Source organism: Chenopodium album, chromosome 15 (assembly GCF_948465745.1).
Source record: "Chenopodium album chromosome 15, dcCheAlbu1.1, whole genome shotgun sequence".
Taxonomy (NCBI): Eukaryota; Viridiplantae; Streptophyta; class Magnoliopsida; order Caryophyllales; family Amaranthaceae; genus Chenopodium; species Chenopodium album.
In genome coordinates this window covers 47,596,276-47,610,021 of record NC_137848.1, presented here as the reverse complement: position 1 = coordinate 47,610,021, position 13,746 = coordinate 47,596,276, and the positions used below count along the sequence as shown (strand labels likewise).

General features: G+C 35.0%; 1 protein-coding gene across 2 annotated transcripts; it reads left to right on the top strand.

The window, feature by feature from the left end:
* Window positions 1-1,381: 1,381 nt before the first annotated feature.
* LOC145582378 (uncharacterized) lies at window positions 1,382-5,679 on the top strand. 2 transcript variants are annotated; one of them, XM_081639381.1, is made up of 5 exons: window positions 1,382-1,527; window positions 1,664-1,721; window positions 1,824-1,899; window positions 1,983-2,065; window positions 3,507-5,679. In XM_081639381.1, the coding sequence occupies exons 1-5, from the start codon at window positions 1,445-1,447 to the stop codon at window positions 5,526-5,528; spliced, it is 2,322 nt and encodes a 773-aa protein (XP_081495507.1). In that variant the 5' UTR covers window positions 1,382-1,444; the 3' UTR covers window positions 5,529-5,679. The 2 variants fall into 2 exon arrangements, with proteins under 2 accessions (XP_081495507.1, XP_081495506.1); XM_081639380.1 differs by having other exon boundaries at window positions 1,980-2,065.
* The last annotated feature ends 8,067 nt before the right edge of the window (window positions 5,680-13,746 follow it).

Genomic DNA, 13,746 nt, shown 5'->3' with positions numbered 1-13,746 from the left:
TAGGGGCAGCGGCGCAGGGAGGCGCGCCAGTGGTGGCTGGGCGGCATAAGGGAGTAACAACTCACGTAGGAAGGAGGAAAGGAAAGAAAGAAAAAAAAAAGAAAAAGGAAAAAGAAAAGAAAAAAATAAAGGAAAAATAAATAAAATAAAATAAAGCGAAAAGAAAATAAGACTAACCTTTTGTGTGGGGAAAATTTTGGGGATACATGGGGTATTTATAGGGGAGAGAGTTGTTGGGTAAGTAGGAAGATTGGGCCTCATAAAATAATGGGCCAATTAAGTAAATGAAATAGATTAAGCTTTGTTTATATGGGCATAAATTATAGAATGATGGTTCATAAAAATTTCTTCGTAATAAAATCGTTTATCAACCCAAAAATAATTTAAAAATTTTGAAATTAAATTCAAGAAAAAATATAAATAAATATTATAAATAAAATAAAATTTCATTTATAAAATATTTAAAAATACGGGGGATTACACTACACATATTATGCTATTTAGTTATTTACGAGTTGTTAACAATAGTTAATAATATATTTAATTGAAATTTCCTAATCTATAAATATTACTAAAGTGGAAACCGCTGACATCATATTGTCCACGTGGCAGTTTTATAAGAAAAATTGTTCCGCCTAAATAAAATTTGATGTCATTATATTTTATTTGGATTTAAATTTCAAATTTAATTTCTCCTCCTCTCAATTTATCTATATTCTTTAATTTATTTGTTTTTCTTTTATCACCAACTATTGATATCTAATGCATCTTTCCCTTTTGCTTCATCGAACAAAATACTTTGATGTATATATTTATTTTTTCTATTTTCCTTTATATATTTCAAGTTTAAAAATGATATTTTCTTAATTAAAATCGTATAGTACAAATCTAACTTTTTTGTATATGCTCTAATTTTCATATTCAGTTTGTTCTTCTTCAAAATTAATTTTATAAAATTAGTATTTACAACTAATGGTTATGTCTCTATAAAAATTCTGATACGAGGTAAGAATGCATAAAATATACTATATATTAAAGAAATCCGTGCATCGCACGGGATTAATCTAGTTAAATATGAAAATTATGCACTTCTGAAAATTGTATATTCATATTTAATTAGAAATTAGTTAGGAAAACTGAGAAAGTAGTTATTTTCTTTCAATATGTGTTAAAAGTTTATAATTCAATTCTTATTTTAAAACCGTACATCGCACGGGATTAATCTAATAATTAAATAATTGTGAGCCGGATTTGTCCTTTATAGACAAATGAGGCTCTTTTTGGTAATCAATTGCCAAAATCAAATTACATTTCAATCCAGCCCGCTTAACATTACCAAATAGACGAATAGAGAGGGAAAATTCAATTTCCTGAAAACCAATTGAAAAAATCATTTAGGCAAATTACATAAACCCTAAAACCTCAAAAACTAGAAGAAGCAACCATGAATGCTTCAGAATTTGATCTCGATTCACCTGCAATCAAAGCTTTAGGTTCTCTCTTCAAGCTTACCGAAGTATTCTTTCTGTAATTTTCACTCTCTTTCTCCTTCTGCTTCTCCAAATTTTTGTTGTTGTTGTTTTTTTTTTTTTTATTTTTTTTTATTTTTTTTTTTAAAGTTTTTATCAGAATTCATTTTGACTGGGAATTTATGCTTATATAGGGATGATGGTTTTCCAATTGATGATAATCGACAAGTTTCCTCATGTCCTAAGCACATCGTAAGATTTTCATTTTCAATTTTGTATTCAAAATTTGAGATTTTGTATGAGCAATTATTGAATTTTAATTTTTGCTTAATTGTTATGATTGTTGTTGTATAGAGATTCAAATATGATGACGATGACGATGATGATCATGGTGGGAAAATTAGCTCGAAATCGAGCATCGAAACATTGGGTTAGTGATTTCATCATTTCAAGTGCATGAATTATGGTTAGTGAGTTAATTATAGTTTATATGGTTTGTTTTGTGATTAGAAGAAAGTGTTGTAATGGAGGATGTTGATATCTCCTTAGAAATGACTGCACTTGGGCTTCCTCTCACTTTCCAAACTAGCAAACAAGTAAGTTGAAGTTTAATCATTTTTGTATTTGGTGCAAAGTTTAAAACTTTATTTGATTTATGTTTACTTTGTTGGATTTAGTCCAATGTTTGTTTATTTTCATGTTTGTATATTTGGCTAATCTTATTCATTTCGTATCTTGATAGAATAGTCTTACTTAGATTACCTTATGTTTTAATGTTTTTATGTACGAGTACCATTATAAAAAGGCAAAGTTGGCCACAACACCCTGTAGTAGGGCTTAGGTGCATTGAGGACCCTGAAATTTACATCGTAGCCAAAACACCACCAATTATAGGGTTAGGTGCGATGCGTGCCTTACATGAAAATTTCCAGCCACTTATTTTACCGGAGGAGGTGAATCTTCACTCTCCAGAATAGTTCCCATCCACTTGGAACGCGCGGATTCACCTCCTTTGATGAAATAAATGGCCGGAATTTTTCATTTAAGGCACGCGTCGCACCTAACTCCATAGTTGGTGGTGTTTTGGCTGCTACGCAAAGTTCAGGGTGCTCAATGCACCTAAGCCATACTTCATGGTGTTGTGGCCAATTTTGCCTTTAAAAAATGTCCTTTAATGTTATTTGAAAATGGACTGTTCTGTCAGCACATTGAAATTGGACTATAAGGATTAAGGAGTTTTATTTAAGTAGAAAGTTGGGAGTCTTGGGACCTTTTGCCTTTGCAGTGAACGAGTGGTTTGGTGGATGAAATTTTTTTCTATATCATATGGGCATATGTTTGGCAAGACTAAAACCAGGCAGCGTAGGATAATTGTGAATATTAAATGCCAGGTGACAAAATTTTGAGATGATTTTACAGTTATAGTTTGATTTTTATTCAGCTGTAAACGTTTTTCATTGAAAACATGATCTTGAGCATAGCTGTAGCTCCTGTAAGAGGTCATGTTAAAATTAAGAGATAGATTATATGGGATTGAGACATTGAAGGTTTGTACTCGCTGCACAGTGGAATGTAAAATATTTGCTGAGAATTGTCTTGTTGGTTTCGACGGGATTTGGAAAGGGGGGGGGGGGGGGGGGATTGCATTTGGGAGCTAATTGGAGTTAATCAGTGGTAGTTGCAGTATTTTTGGCACCACTTGCTTTACTTATAAAGTACTTTCCTTTGCTAGGAACCTTCATTTTTTAACCGTTACTTTCTTCCTCAGTTACTAATGAGTGAATAAGGGCAGTTCCACAATCTACAGAGAGGGGGAAAAAAAAAGGTAAAGTTCTTGTATGGTTTTCTTTGGGGGTAATGGTGTCCGAGGTGATACTCAAACAATTATCTAATGCTATTTCATTAGGGGAACTTTTGTGATTCAATTTGTATTGATTCTTTATCTTGTTCATGGAAAATTCTGTCACCACTGTATCAAAGATTTTCTTTGTAATATTAATAGTTACTTACACATTCTGAATATTTTTAATTTTCCAGCCAAGCAGTGTGCAGTCTAAGGGAAAACATAAATTAGCGCAGCGTAAGGATCAAGATAGTCAGAATAGGCTCAAGGATCGAATTCTACTATCTCCCAATCCGAATGCAGAAAGCCAAACTTATGCAGAGTTTCAAGATACATCAAGCAATTCATCTTCCTTATCTATGCCAGATGAGGCTGAACTCTCTTGTTCTGGCTTTGATGTCTGTGATGACACTGTTAGATTGTCTAATTCTAGTGATGGGGAGCAGCCTGCTAATGTGGCTGATGTACCAAGAAATATGTCTTGTGAAGCTCTCATTGAAGACCTGTTGGAGACTGATCTCCAGATGGAAAACAAGATTTCAATAGCTGCTACATCAAATTTGTTGGAGAGGAACACAAGTTGTGGACGCAATATATTTGATGATTGTATCGTGGAGCATCCAAAAGAAATAGATAGAAGTTTGATGGAACAAGTTGATGCAAAGGGGGATCAGTTGGGTAATGCTATGCAATTGGATGACTTTGGCTCCAGTATGTGTATTGAACAGACTCAGGTTGCTGGCATGCCTTTAGACTCTGATGTGGTTCTTGAAAATGATGCTAATAGCAACTTCAGTTCCAGTACAGTTTCTGGTGAATGGAGTGCCTTCTGGGATTCTTTTTACACGAGATATTATTTTTATAACAGCAAAACCGAAGAGTCCACATGGTATCCACCCCCTGGGATGGAAAGCTTTGTATATGGTGATGTCTCTAATATATGTGATGAATCAAATACAGAAGTGGTTGGTGCTATTGTTGAACCCGCTTTTTCTCAAAATGAAGAACAATTAGATAGACATGAATTGGATGATAAGACATGCTTTGATGAACGGACTGAAGACAAAGCGTTTGGTGTTCAAGCTCTCACCACTCAGGATTTATCAGCTGGTTCAGCAATGCTTTCTGATGAATCCTGTGCAGTAAAATTATATGATCACCTTGTGCTTGACGGAAATTGTCAGACTGCAATTACACCAAGCTGTTCACTTTCTACCATCAGTCATCAGAATCCAGAAAACGAAAGAGAGAAAGAGGGTTCTGCTGACATGTCCACTAGCGTATCTCGGTCAAAGAACTATGACTCTGTTGACAGTCCTTGTGAGAATGCTAATGGAGACTGTAATGGCAATTTAATAGCCCAATTGTCGAATTCTAGCAGTTTGAGTAGCATTGTTGAAACAGCATGTGATGATGACCTCATCAATCATGCACCAATAGGAAAGTTAGAGAAAGAGGCCAATGGATTCCACTTGCAAGATACACTCGCTGCTACCAAACAAAAGACAAAAAGAAGAAATAGAAGAAGGAAGAAGTCATTCAACAATAATGATGATCATGAATTTCAACCAGTTGAAGAGTATTATGTTGATATAACCAAATATTGGTGTCAAAGGTATCTTTTATTTTCCAAATTTGATGTTGGTATACAAATGGATGAAGAAGGGTGGTTTTCTGTCACTCCAGAAGCTATAGCCAGACATCATGCTTCCCGTTCTGGTGGTGGTTTTGTAATTGATTGCTTTACCGGTGTTGGTGGGAATGCCATACAATTTGCAAAGACAAGTAAGCATGTGATTGCTATTGATATTGATCCGAAGAAAATTGATTATGCTCATCATAATGCATCCATCTATGGGGTTGAAGACAGAATTGATTTTATCAATGGAGATAGTTTTTCTGTGGCACCAACATTAAAGGCTGATACGGTCTTTCTGTCACCTCCTTGGGGAGGGCCTGATTATCTCAAAGTGAAGTCTTATGACTTAAGCATGCTTCAGCCACATGATGGGCAATTTCTTTTTAACACTTTCAAGGCAACTGCCTCACTGATTATCATGTTTTTGCCTAGAAATGTTGATATTGTCCAACTAGCAGAACTTTCTTTATCTTCTGATACTCCATGGTCACTCGAAGTGGAAAAAAATTACTTGAATGGTAAATTAAAGGCAGTTACAGCTTACTTCAGCAAGAGCAGTTGGGATTCAGGTGAATAGCGAATCATGAACTAAGTTTATTCAACACCAGGTCTTGGATTGTTTATAAATTCTTTTATTCGTTGTTTCAAGCCTTCAATCTGATGTAAATTTTGTATTTGTAATGGCAATATTATGTGTAATTATAGTAAAAGCATTGCCTTCCTTACTACTTTGTATGTGGGTTAAGATGTTGCTGGTGGCTTAATTTTGGTCAATTTAGTTTCCAAATGGTCGACTGCTGGAATGCTGGTAACAAACACCTCCAGATTACTGATTCCTTTGGATTCAGAAATATGCAACTCCTTTCTAGAGTGCTAACTGGTTAGTCTTGGTGATCAATATAGTTTGAGTTGTTTGATTTCATTTGATAAGACGCGGCAGTGACTCCGTACTGCATTTCAAGTGGATGATTCTTTCAGATGTGCTCTCCTGATGCAGGAATTGATTTAATTTTAGTCTATCAAAATCCGAATCCTGGATGCTATTAATGTAGGAGCTATAGCGTGTAATGAAACTTCAGCTTTCCGAGCTTATGACATTGGCTTTTTATAATTGAATCATATGGACAGCTGACAATAAAATTACACTTCAGGCTCTCTTGTCCTTGTTGAAATACGGCTGAAAATAGGTCTTCATTTGGTGGACCATCAACAGATATCGGGAGTCTGCAAAATTTTCAGGGTGCAAAATTTCCACAATTTCTCATCCAAGTCATCTCTGAAGTCTTAATTCCATCACCTGCTATCCAAGTACGGATTAAAAAGCAACTTATTTTTAGTATTTTGTATATTTTGCCCTAACAAATGCTTTACAATGTTAAATTTTAGATTAGTACTAGTACGATGCATGATTTAGATTTTTTTAAAATTAATTTTGTAACAAATTGAAAACTTACAAAACATAGGGTTTGGAATAAGAAAAGTCCATAAATGCATTTTTGGTAGATTTACACTTTTAATTATTATTTTTTTTAAAAAATATTTTCCCAATGATTGAATTTGGAATGACCAAAAAAAAAAAAAAAAAAAAAAAGGAAAAAAGGAAAAGGAAAATATGATGATGTCAAGCAATTTTGGTGGGAAATTTTTTCATGAAAAATTAACATGTGTACCAAGATGATAGAGCGGTTTTATTTAGTTATAGTTATAGATTTATAAGATTTTTATTAATCTCCAAAATAAGTTGGGTGCTGATATTGCCAAGGCAAAAAAAAACCATTTCCAAGGCAATGTATCTACCCGCTGCCCGTAATATTTGAGAATCAAAATATGTCAAACTTATTAATTAACATATTAATTCATTAATATACTTTGTAATATTTTATTGCCTATAATATTGCCAATAACAATTAAATCACTTTATTATGGCACATACCAAATCGTCCACATATACTAAATCACTGTATATAAACACACATGCATTATATTATTCCAATAATCAATACTCCAAGAAGAATCAAAAGTACGAATTGATTATTGCAATGGGTATAAACCAAAACTTCCAACAGCTACAAAATGGCCCAAATTTTATTAAATAAAAAAAAATGCATTGGATCATTAATAAAAAAAATGCAAATATTAAATTACAAATGTTTATAAATAGCAGACGTAAACATAACTAATCCGGAGAGAAGTTTAGCATATGTCCAACAGTCTAAGGAGTTCTACATCATATGAATTTCATATGCATAATCACTGTACAAATGGCGTTTGCTTTACCAAATTTAGCCATTTCATATAGCTCATAGAGCTTGTTCATTGCAAAAGTCGAAACATGAGAAACAAGATTTTTGGATTTTGATGAGAATAATTAGTAGTTGAAGTTGGAAAGATTTTAATTGGAATATTAAGTTACTAAAATTATAGGCAATAAAATATTACAAAATATATTATTGAATTAATAAGTTTGACATATTTTGATTCTCAAATATTACGGGCAGCGGGTAGATACGTTGCCTTGGAAATGTTTTTTTTTTGCCTTGGCAATATCAGCACCCAATAAGTTTCAAAAATTTGTCTGAAATTGATTATGGGCTTGATCAAATTTTGATGCCCTCCTTCCTAGCTTAATTGTGTCCAAAGCTGAGTAGTGATAGACCACTATCAAGTATGGGCTCGTTGGGCCCATATTAGGGGCAAAAATGTAATTTTACGTACTAATTATCCATGTTGTAAAAATTTAGTCTCTCTCCTCTCAATAACAATATTCAACACTATAATAACAATATACAAATCAAGAATAACAGTATACAAACCAATAATAACAGTATAAAAATTAATAATAACTGAGCATCGACAAACAATTACCGTTGTTAATTTCGACCGAACTCAGACGATTTCCAGAGAGCCATAAGTTTGTGTCTCTCGTTTTTGGGTTATGTTTTCTGGGTGGTTTCCGGTGATTTTTAACGGAGGTAGTTGCGTGTTTTTGGATTTCGACCAAGGTAGTAGCGGGTGGGATGGGTTTCTTGCTGTCGGAGGTGAAGGTGTGGTGGGCGGAGGATTGGCCGACAATGGGAGCTATCCGTGGAGGTGGGGAAAGGGTTTAAGGGAGGAAGAAGATGAAGAGGAAAGGAAAAAAAAAGGAGAAGAAAAAAAAATAATTTTATATTGTGGTATTGGGTAGAAGGACCCATACCTGGTAGTGGGTAATACTTACTCTCCAAAGCTAGCAATGGCTTGAAGTAGCTTGCTTCCTATACAAATCACAGGGCCTCAATTTGTTTTGGTAGGGACTCAACTCGAGTCAACCAAAGTTTAACTTACACTAGGGCATGACTAGCAAGTAGTAGCAACTAATTCTTTGTTTGATCAACGCTCGGATATACATAAGAAAAAAAAATATATTTATAAATTATTATAACTTTGTACAAAGTACTCATATTTGTTTATAGTTTGTGTATATCTGTTAAAGTTATCAAATTATTATAGATTAGATATAGTAACATAGAGTACGTATCTCTAATTTAAAATCGAGTTAAAATCCTTTTGTAGTAGAAAGCGAACAATACATTTTATAGATTAACAATTAAAAAAATATTGTATATATTTACGTTGTTGTTATTGTTCTATTTTTAAGGTTGTTTAGGCTGTTTTTTTTTATTTTTATTTTTTTTATCAGTTATCTTATTTTTTTAAGGAAAAAAAAGGTTTTTTGGCGATAAAAATTTTATTGTGAACGCGACACGTGTACTTTAGGGATAATAATCTTGGTGATTACTTTAGTATATAGTATTGATTAATTGATTATAGATTATAGATAAGGTGAAATAAACAAGGGTTGTGATGAAGTCTCCAACATTGTTTTGGTGGGTTCTACGGAGGAGGCTAGGAAATTACATTGGCAGAAATGGGAGGACTTGTGCAAACCGAAGAATCGAGGTGGGATGGGGTTTCGTGATTTACGGGTCTTCAATCAAGCTTTATTGGCAAAACAATGTTGGAGACTTCATCACAACCATGGTACGCTCCTACACTCTATTTTAAAGGCTATATATTTTTAAAATTGTGATGTGTTGGAGGCAAACCGGGTTTATGACTCGAGTTACACATGGAGTAGTATGTGGGGTGCCAAATCTCTTCTCCTTGAGGGGTTGAAATGGCAGATTGGGAATGGTTGTGATACATCGGTTTGGGACAATGCGTGGCTGCTGGGTAATTTTGCTATTTGTGTGCCTACTCTGCTACCGAATAGCAATATTTCATTTTGAGTGTCGGATTTAATTGATCATGGGGGTCGATCTTGGCGTATGGATGTAATTCAAGAGAATTTAGTGCTACTTATCAGGCTTTGATCCTTCTTATTCCACTATCACATCGCTGCCTTAGAGACGCTATGTATTGGTGGCCATTTAGAAATAGGGAGTATAATGTTCATTCTGTTTATTGGCTTGGCAAGTAAGGTTTGTCTTTGGCACATACAAATGATGATATATGGAAAATTATACGGAATATGAGAGGACCTCTCAAGCTTTCCCACTTTGAAGTGCGTGTAAGGGATTATATTCTTTGCGATGCGTAAAAGTCTCCAGTATTGTCGTATGCTCGAGGATAAAACCTGTTCGATTTGTGGGAATAGAGATGAAACAATCATACATGCTACTTTTGAGTGTAAGGCGGCTGTTGAGATATGGGCAGCTAGCACCTATAACTCAATTGTTTCACAGGCCCCATCTATGAGTTTTGGGGATCGATTAGTCGTTGCTTGCTTCGAAGGTTTTGAGTGAGGAGATAAGATCAATGGCCACGCTTATGTGGGCGGCTTGGTGGTGCAGGAATAAATTCGTCTTTGAGCAAGTAAGTGTGTGTTGTGAGTATTGCTTCCAATTTAGCAAAATCGGTGAGCGAGTATGGGGAATATACAGCTAGAGTTTTTATGGGGCAAAAATTCGCATGTGATGCCTTTTGTGAATGCGTGGCAATGTCCAAATGTGGGGGTCATTAAAATCAATGGTGATGCCTATATGGGGACTCTGGGGAGGGTGACTGGCCTTAGGGTGGTGCTGTGTTATGATCATGTTATCATTCAGAATCAGAAACCAAAGAAAGAAGTATGAAAGAAGAATTCCATTGATGAAAGTATTCAAGGTCTAATATACAAGCTCAACGAAGAAGAAGAGGAATTCTAGAGAGAGAAAGTGTGTTTAGAGTAATTGAATTCTTTAAATGAAAAGGCTGTAAAGATGAGCTTATATAGCTCTTACATTTATTACAGCCTAAATAACTACTTCTAGAAACAGAAAAAAATATCTCATGCATAAAAAACTTTTATGACGTGGCAAAAGTTTGTTATGAAGAGTGCTGACTCAGTTCTTGGGATATAACTCACACCCCCCTCCCCCTCAAACTTGGGATGGTGAAAACATACCAAGTTTGGTCTTCAATGCTTCAAACTGAGGTGAGGGCAAAATCTTGGTCATTATGTCTGCCAACTGAGAAGTAGAAGGCAAATAAGTAAGCTGTAATAACCCTTCCATGACTTTGTCTCTAGCAAAGTGACAGTAAATTTCGATAAGCTTGGTTATTTCATGAAAGACTGGGTTCCTGGCAATGTGAAGAGCTGACATGTTATCACAATGCAGAGTCACAAGTTTCAGATCCTTTATGCCAATTTCTTTAAGGATTCTGACTAACCAAGTTACCTTTGAAGCTGCTGAAGCCATAGCCCTATATTCAGCTTCAGAAGAGGATTTAGATGTAGTAGGCTGCTTCTTAGACCCAACTGATTGAAGAATCCCCAAGCATCATCACAAAACCTGTTATTGACCTTCTAGAATCAACACAGGCAGCCCAATCTGAATCAGAATATGCTTGTAGCTTCAGTTTCAGTCCTCCTTTGAATAAAATACCCTGACCAGCAGTTGCAGCAACATACTGAATAGTTTGTGTCAGAGCTTTGAAATGAGAATATTTAGGAGCCTGCATAAACTGACCAAGAGAGTGGACTGTAAAGGCCAAATCAAGTCTGGTGTGGATTAGAAAATTCAGTTTCCCAACCATAGACCTATAATGAGAAGGATCATCAAGTAGCTCTCCTTCATCAGATTGTAACTTCAAAGCAAGTGGCAAAGGAGTAACCACAGATTTGAAGACAGAAATACTACTTTCTTCAAGAAGCTCCTTAGTGAACTTTGCTTGAGACATAGTAACTCCTCTGCTGTCATAACCAATCTCCATTCCTAGAAAATAACTCAAAATTCCCAAATCCTTGATGCTGAATATTGTGTGCAGATGAGACTTCAGAAACTGAATTTGCTGTAAATCATCACATGTGATGACAATGTCATCAACATAAACAGCCATAATAGTGACCTGTGAAGTTGTAGACTACTTTATGAATAAGGAATAGTCATTTTTGGATTGTTTATAACCCAAAAACTTTAACTCAGACACAAGCTTCTCAAACCATTGTCTACTAGCTTGTTTTAGTCTATATAAGGACTTCCTTAATCTGTAGACCTTATTGCTTGGTTTTGGAATCCCATCAAGCATTTTCATATAAACTTCTTCATGCAAATCTCCATGTAAGAATTCATTATTAACATCCAATTAAAAAACACTCCACTTCATATGAACAGCAAGAGCAATAAGGCATCTGACGGAAGCCATTTTGATCACAGATGAGAATGTTTCTTCAAAATCAATCCCATACTTCTGGTTGAAGCCTTTAGCCACCAACCTTGCCTTGAATCTCTCAATTGTTCCATCCTTCTTGAGTTTAATCTTGAAAACTCATTTTGAACCTATAGGTTTCTTACCAACAGGAAGATTAACTAAATCCCAAGTCCTGTTCTTCTCAAGTGCTTCTATCTCCTTTTCCATAGCTAATACCCAATTCCTATCACATGCAGCTTCCTTATAGGACTTAGGCTCTGTCAAAGACCCAACTTCAGCAATAAAAGCCTAGCGTTCAGAAGAAAAATTAGAATATAACACCAGATTACACCGGTGTCCTGTTCCTAAAGAAACAGAACCACACATATACTTATCCAAGTGGGCAGGAGGTCTTTTAGGCCTGGTAGACTCTCTAATAGGGACCTGAATCACCCTTGAAGCATCAATAATAATAGAACTAGAATCTTTAGAAGTATCATCTTGATCAGATATTGTAGGGAATATTTCAAGCATTACCCCAAACTTGAACCCCACTGTGATCATACACTTAAGCATGGTGGCGTCCAAAGGGAAGGAAGCTAGAGCAAAAGAGTCGCCAACAAGTTTTAGGAACTTGTAAACCGTTCACAAGGTGAAGATTACACCCCTTAACGATCCAGGAGATCGTCAACTCCAAAAGGTCTTGAACCAAATAGGGTTCGGGGATGAAGGTACAAATCCAACCTAAAAGAGATTGAACCTGCCCTAATAATAGGCCTCTACTTCATTCTTCTCGTATTCATGTGCGCTTTCTGACTAACATGCAACCAATAGGTTAACCCTAAACCTGTTTAATCTATGTTGGTTGAATTTTAATGCACAAATAAAACTATTATTGGCGATCACTTGAATTATAATCATGTTATCCCTAAACAAGATTATTAATTATCTTATTAAGCGTGATTACAAGTACAAATTCCCTTTAAACATGCATAAAAGGCGTCATCAAGCAATAACAATAATAAGCATCAAGCAACATAATAACCATAATCATAATAATTATAAAAACAATAATTATAACAATAATAATCATGTTAAAGCATAATATTATTAGCAAGATCCTAGGCATGATACTAACAAGATTAATAACAAACCCTAGCATGTCACTAAGCAATAAAAATCAAAGCTTTAAACCTAACATGATACTAACATGATATTAGAAAAGAGTAAAAGGCACCCTAAACATGATACTAGAAAGAAATAATAACATCCTAACATGATACTAGGAATTAAACAAATTTAAACATGCTTTCTACAAGAATAGAGCAATAAGATTACATACTTTGATGCCTCGTATCTCTTTCTAATAACAAAATACACGCGTTAGTAACTTCAAGGAAAATATTAAATTAAACAATCAAATTAAATAATTGAAAGAAAGATTTGGGACCAAACCCTCAGAAATTATAACCTTTCACGTCTAGGGCGAAGGCAACTTCGAACTTGGCTAGGTGTTTCTAGATCTCGTGTATGCGGAATTTTGTTTATGAAAAGCTAGAGAGATGAGAGAGCATAGAGAAATAGAGAATTGATGAATGTGGATGATGATTGTGAATTGTAGATTGATGAATCAAAACGGAGGTTCAGGACCCTATTTATAAGAAACCAGTCCGGAAATAAGTAGAATTTGATAAGGAATAAAACTCCACTCTGTCGCCGCAAAACCGACCTTGTCGCCAGGCGACAGGGTCTGTCGCGTGGCGACAAGCCTGTCGTTTGGCGACAGCCTGGTGACAGGGTAAAGTCGTATCCCCTAATCAAAAGTAATACCTAAGTCCTCTAACTAAAGTAGATAGGGAACTAGGGTCGAATCCACAGGGAAACTGGTCTTTCTATTCCTAATTAATTAATTATAATCTAAATTATTAAGGTAACCAATTTGTTGTTTTCAATATGAAACTATACTACGGAGATTGAGTTTAGGGAGAAAGTCAAAAATAAGAAGGCCTAGGGTCACAGGTTCACCAATAATTAATATTCGGGGATAAAACATAACAATCAATAATCAACATTGCACAAATAACATGATTAACAGGCTCTCGCAATTTATTAACCAACATAGATCTAACAGGCTCTCGCAATTT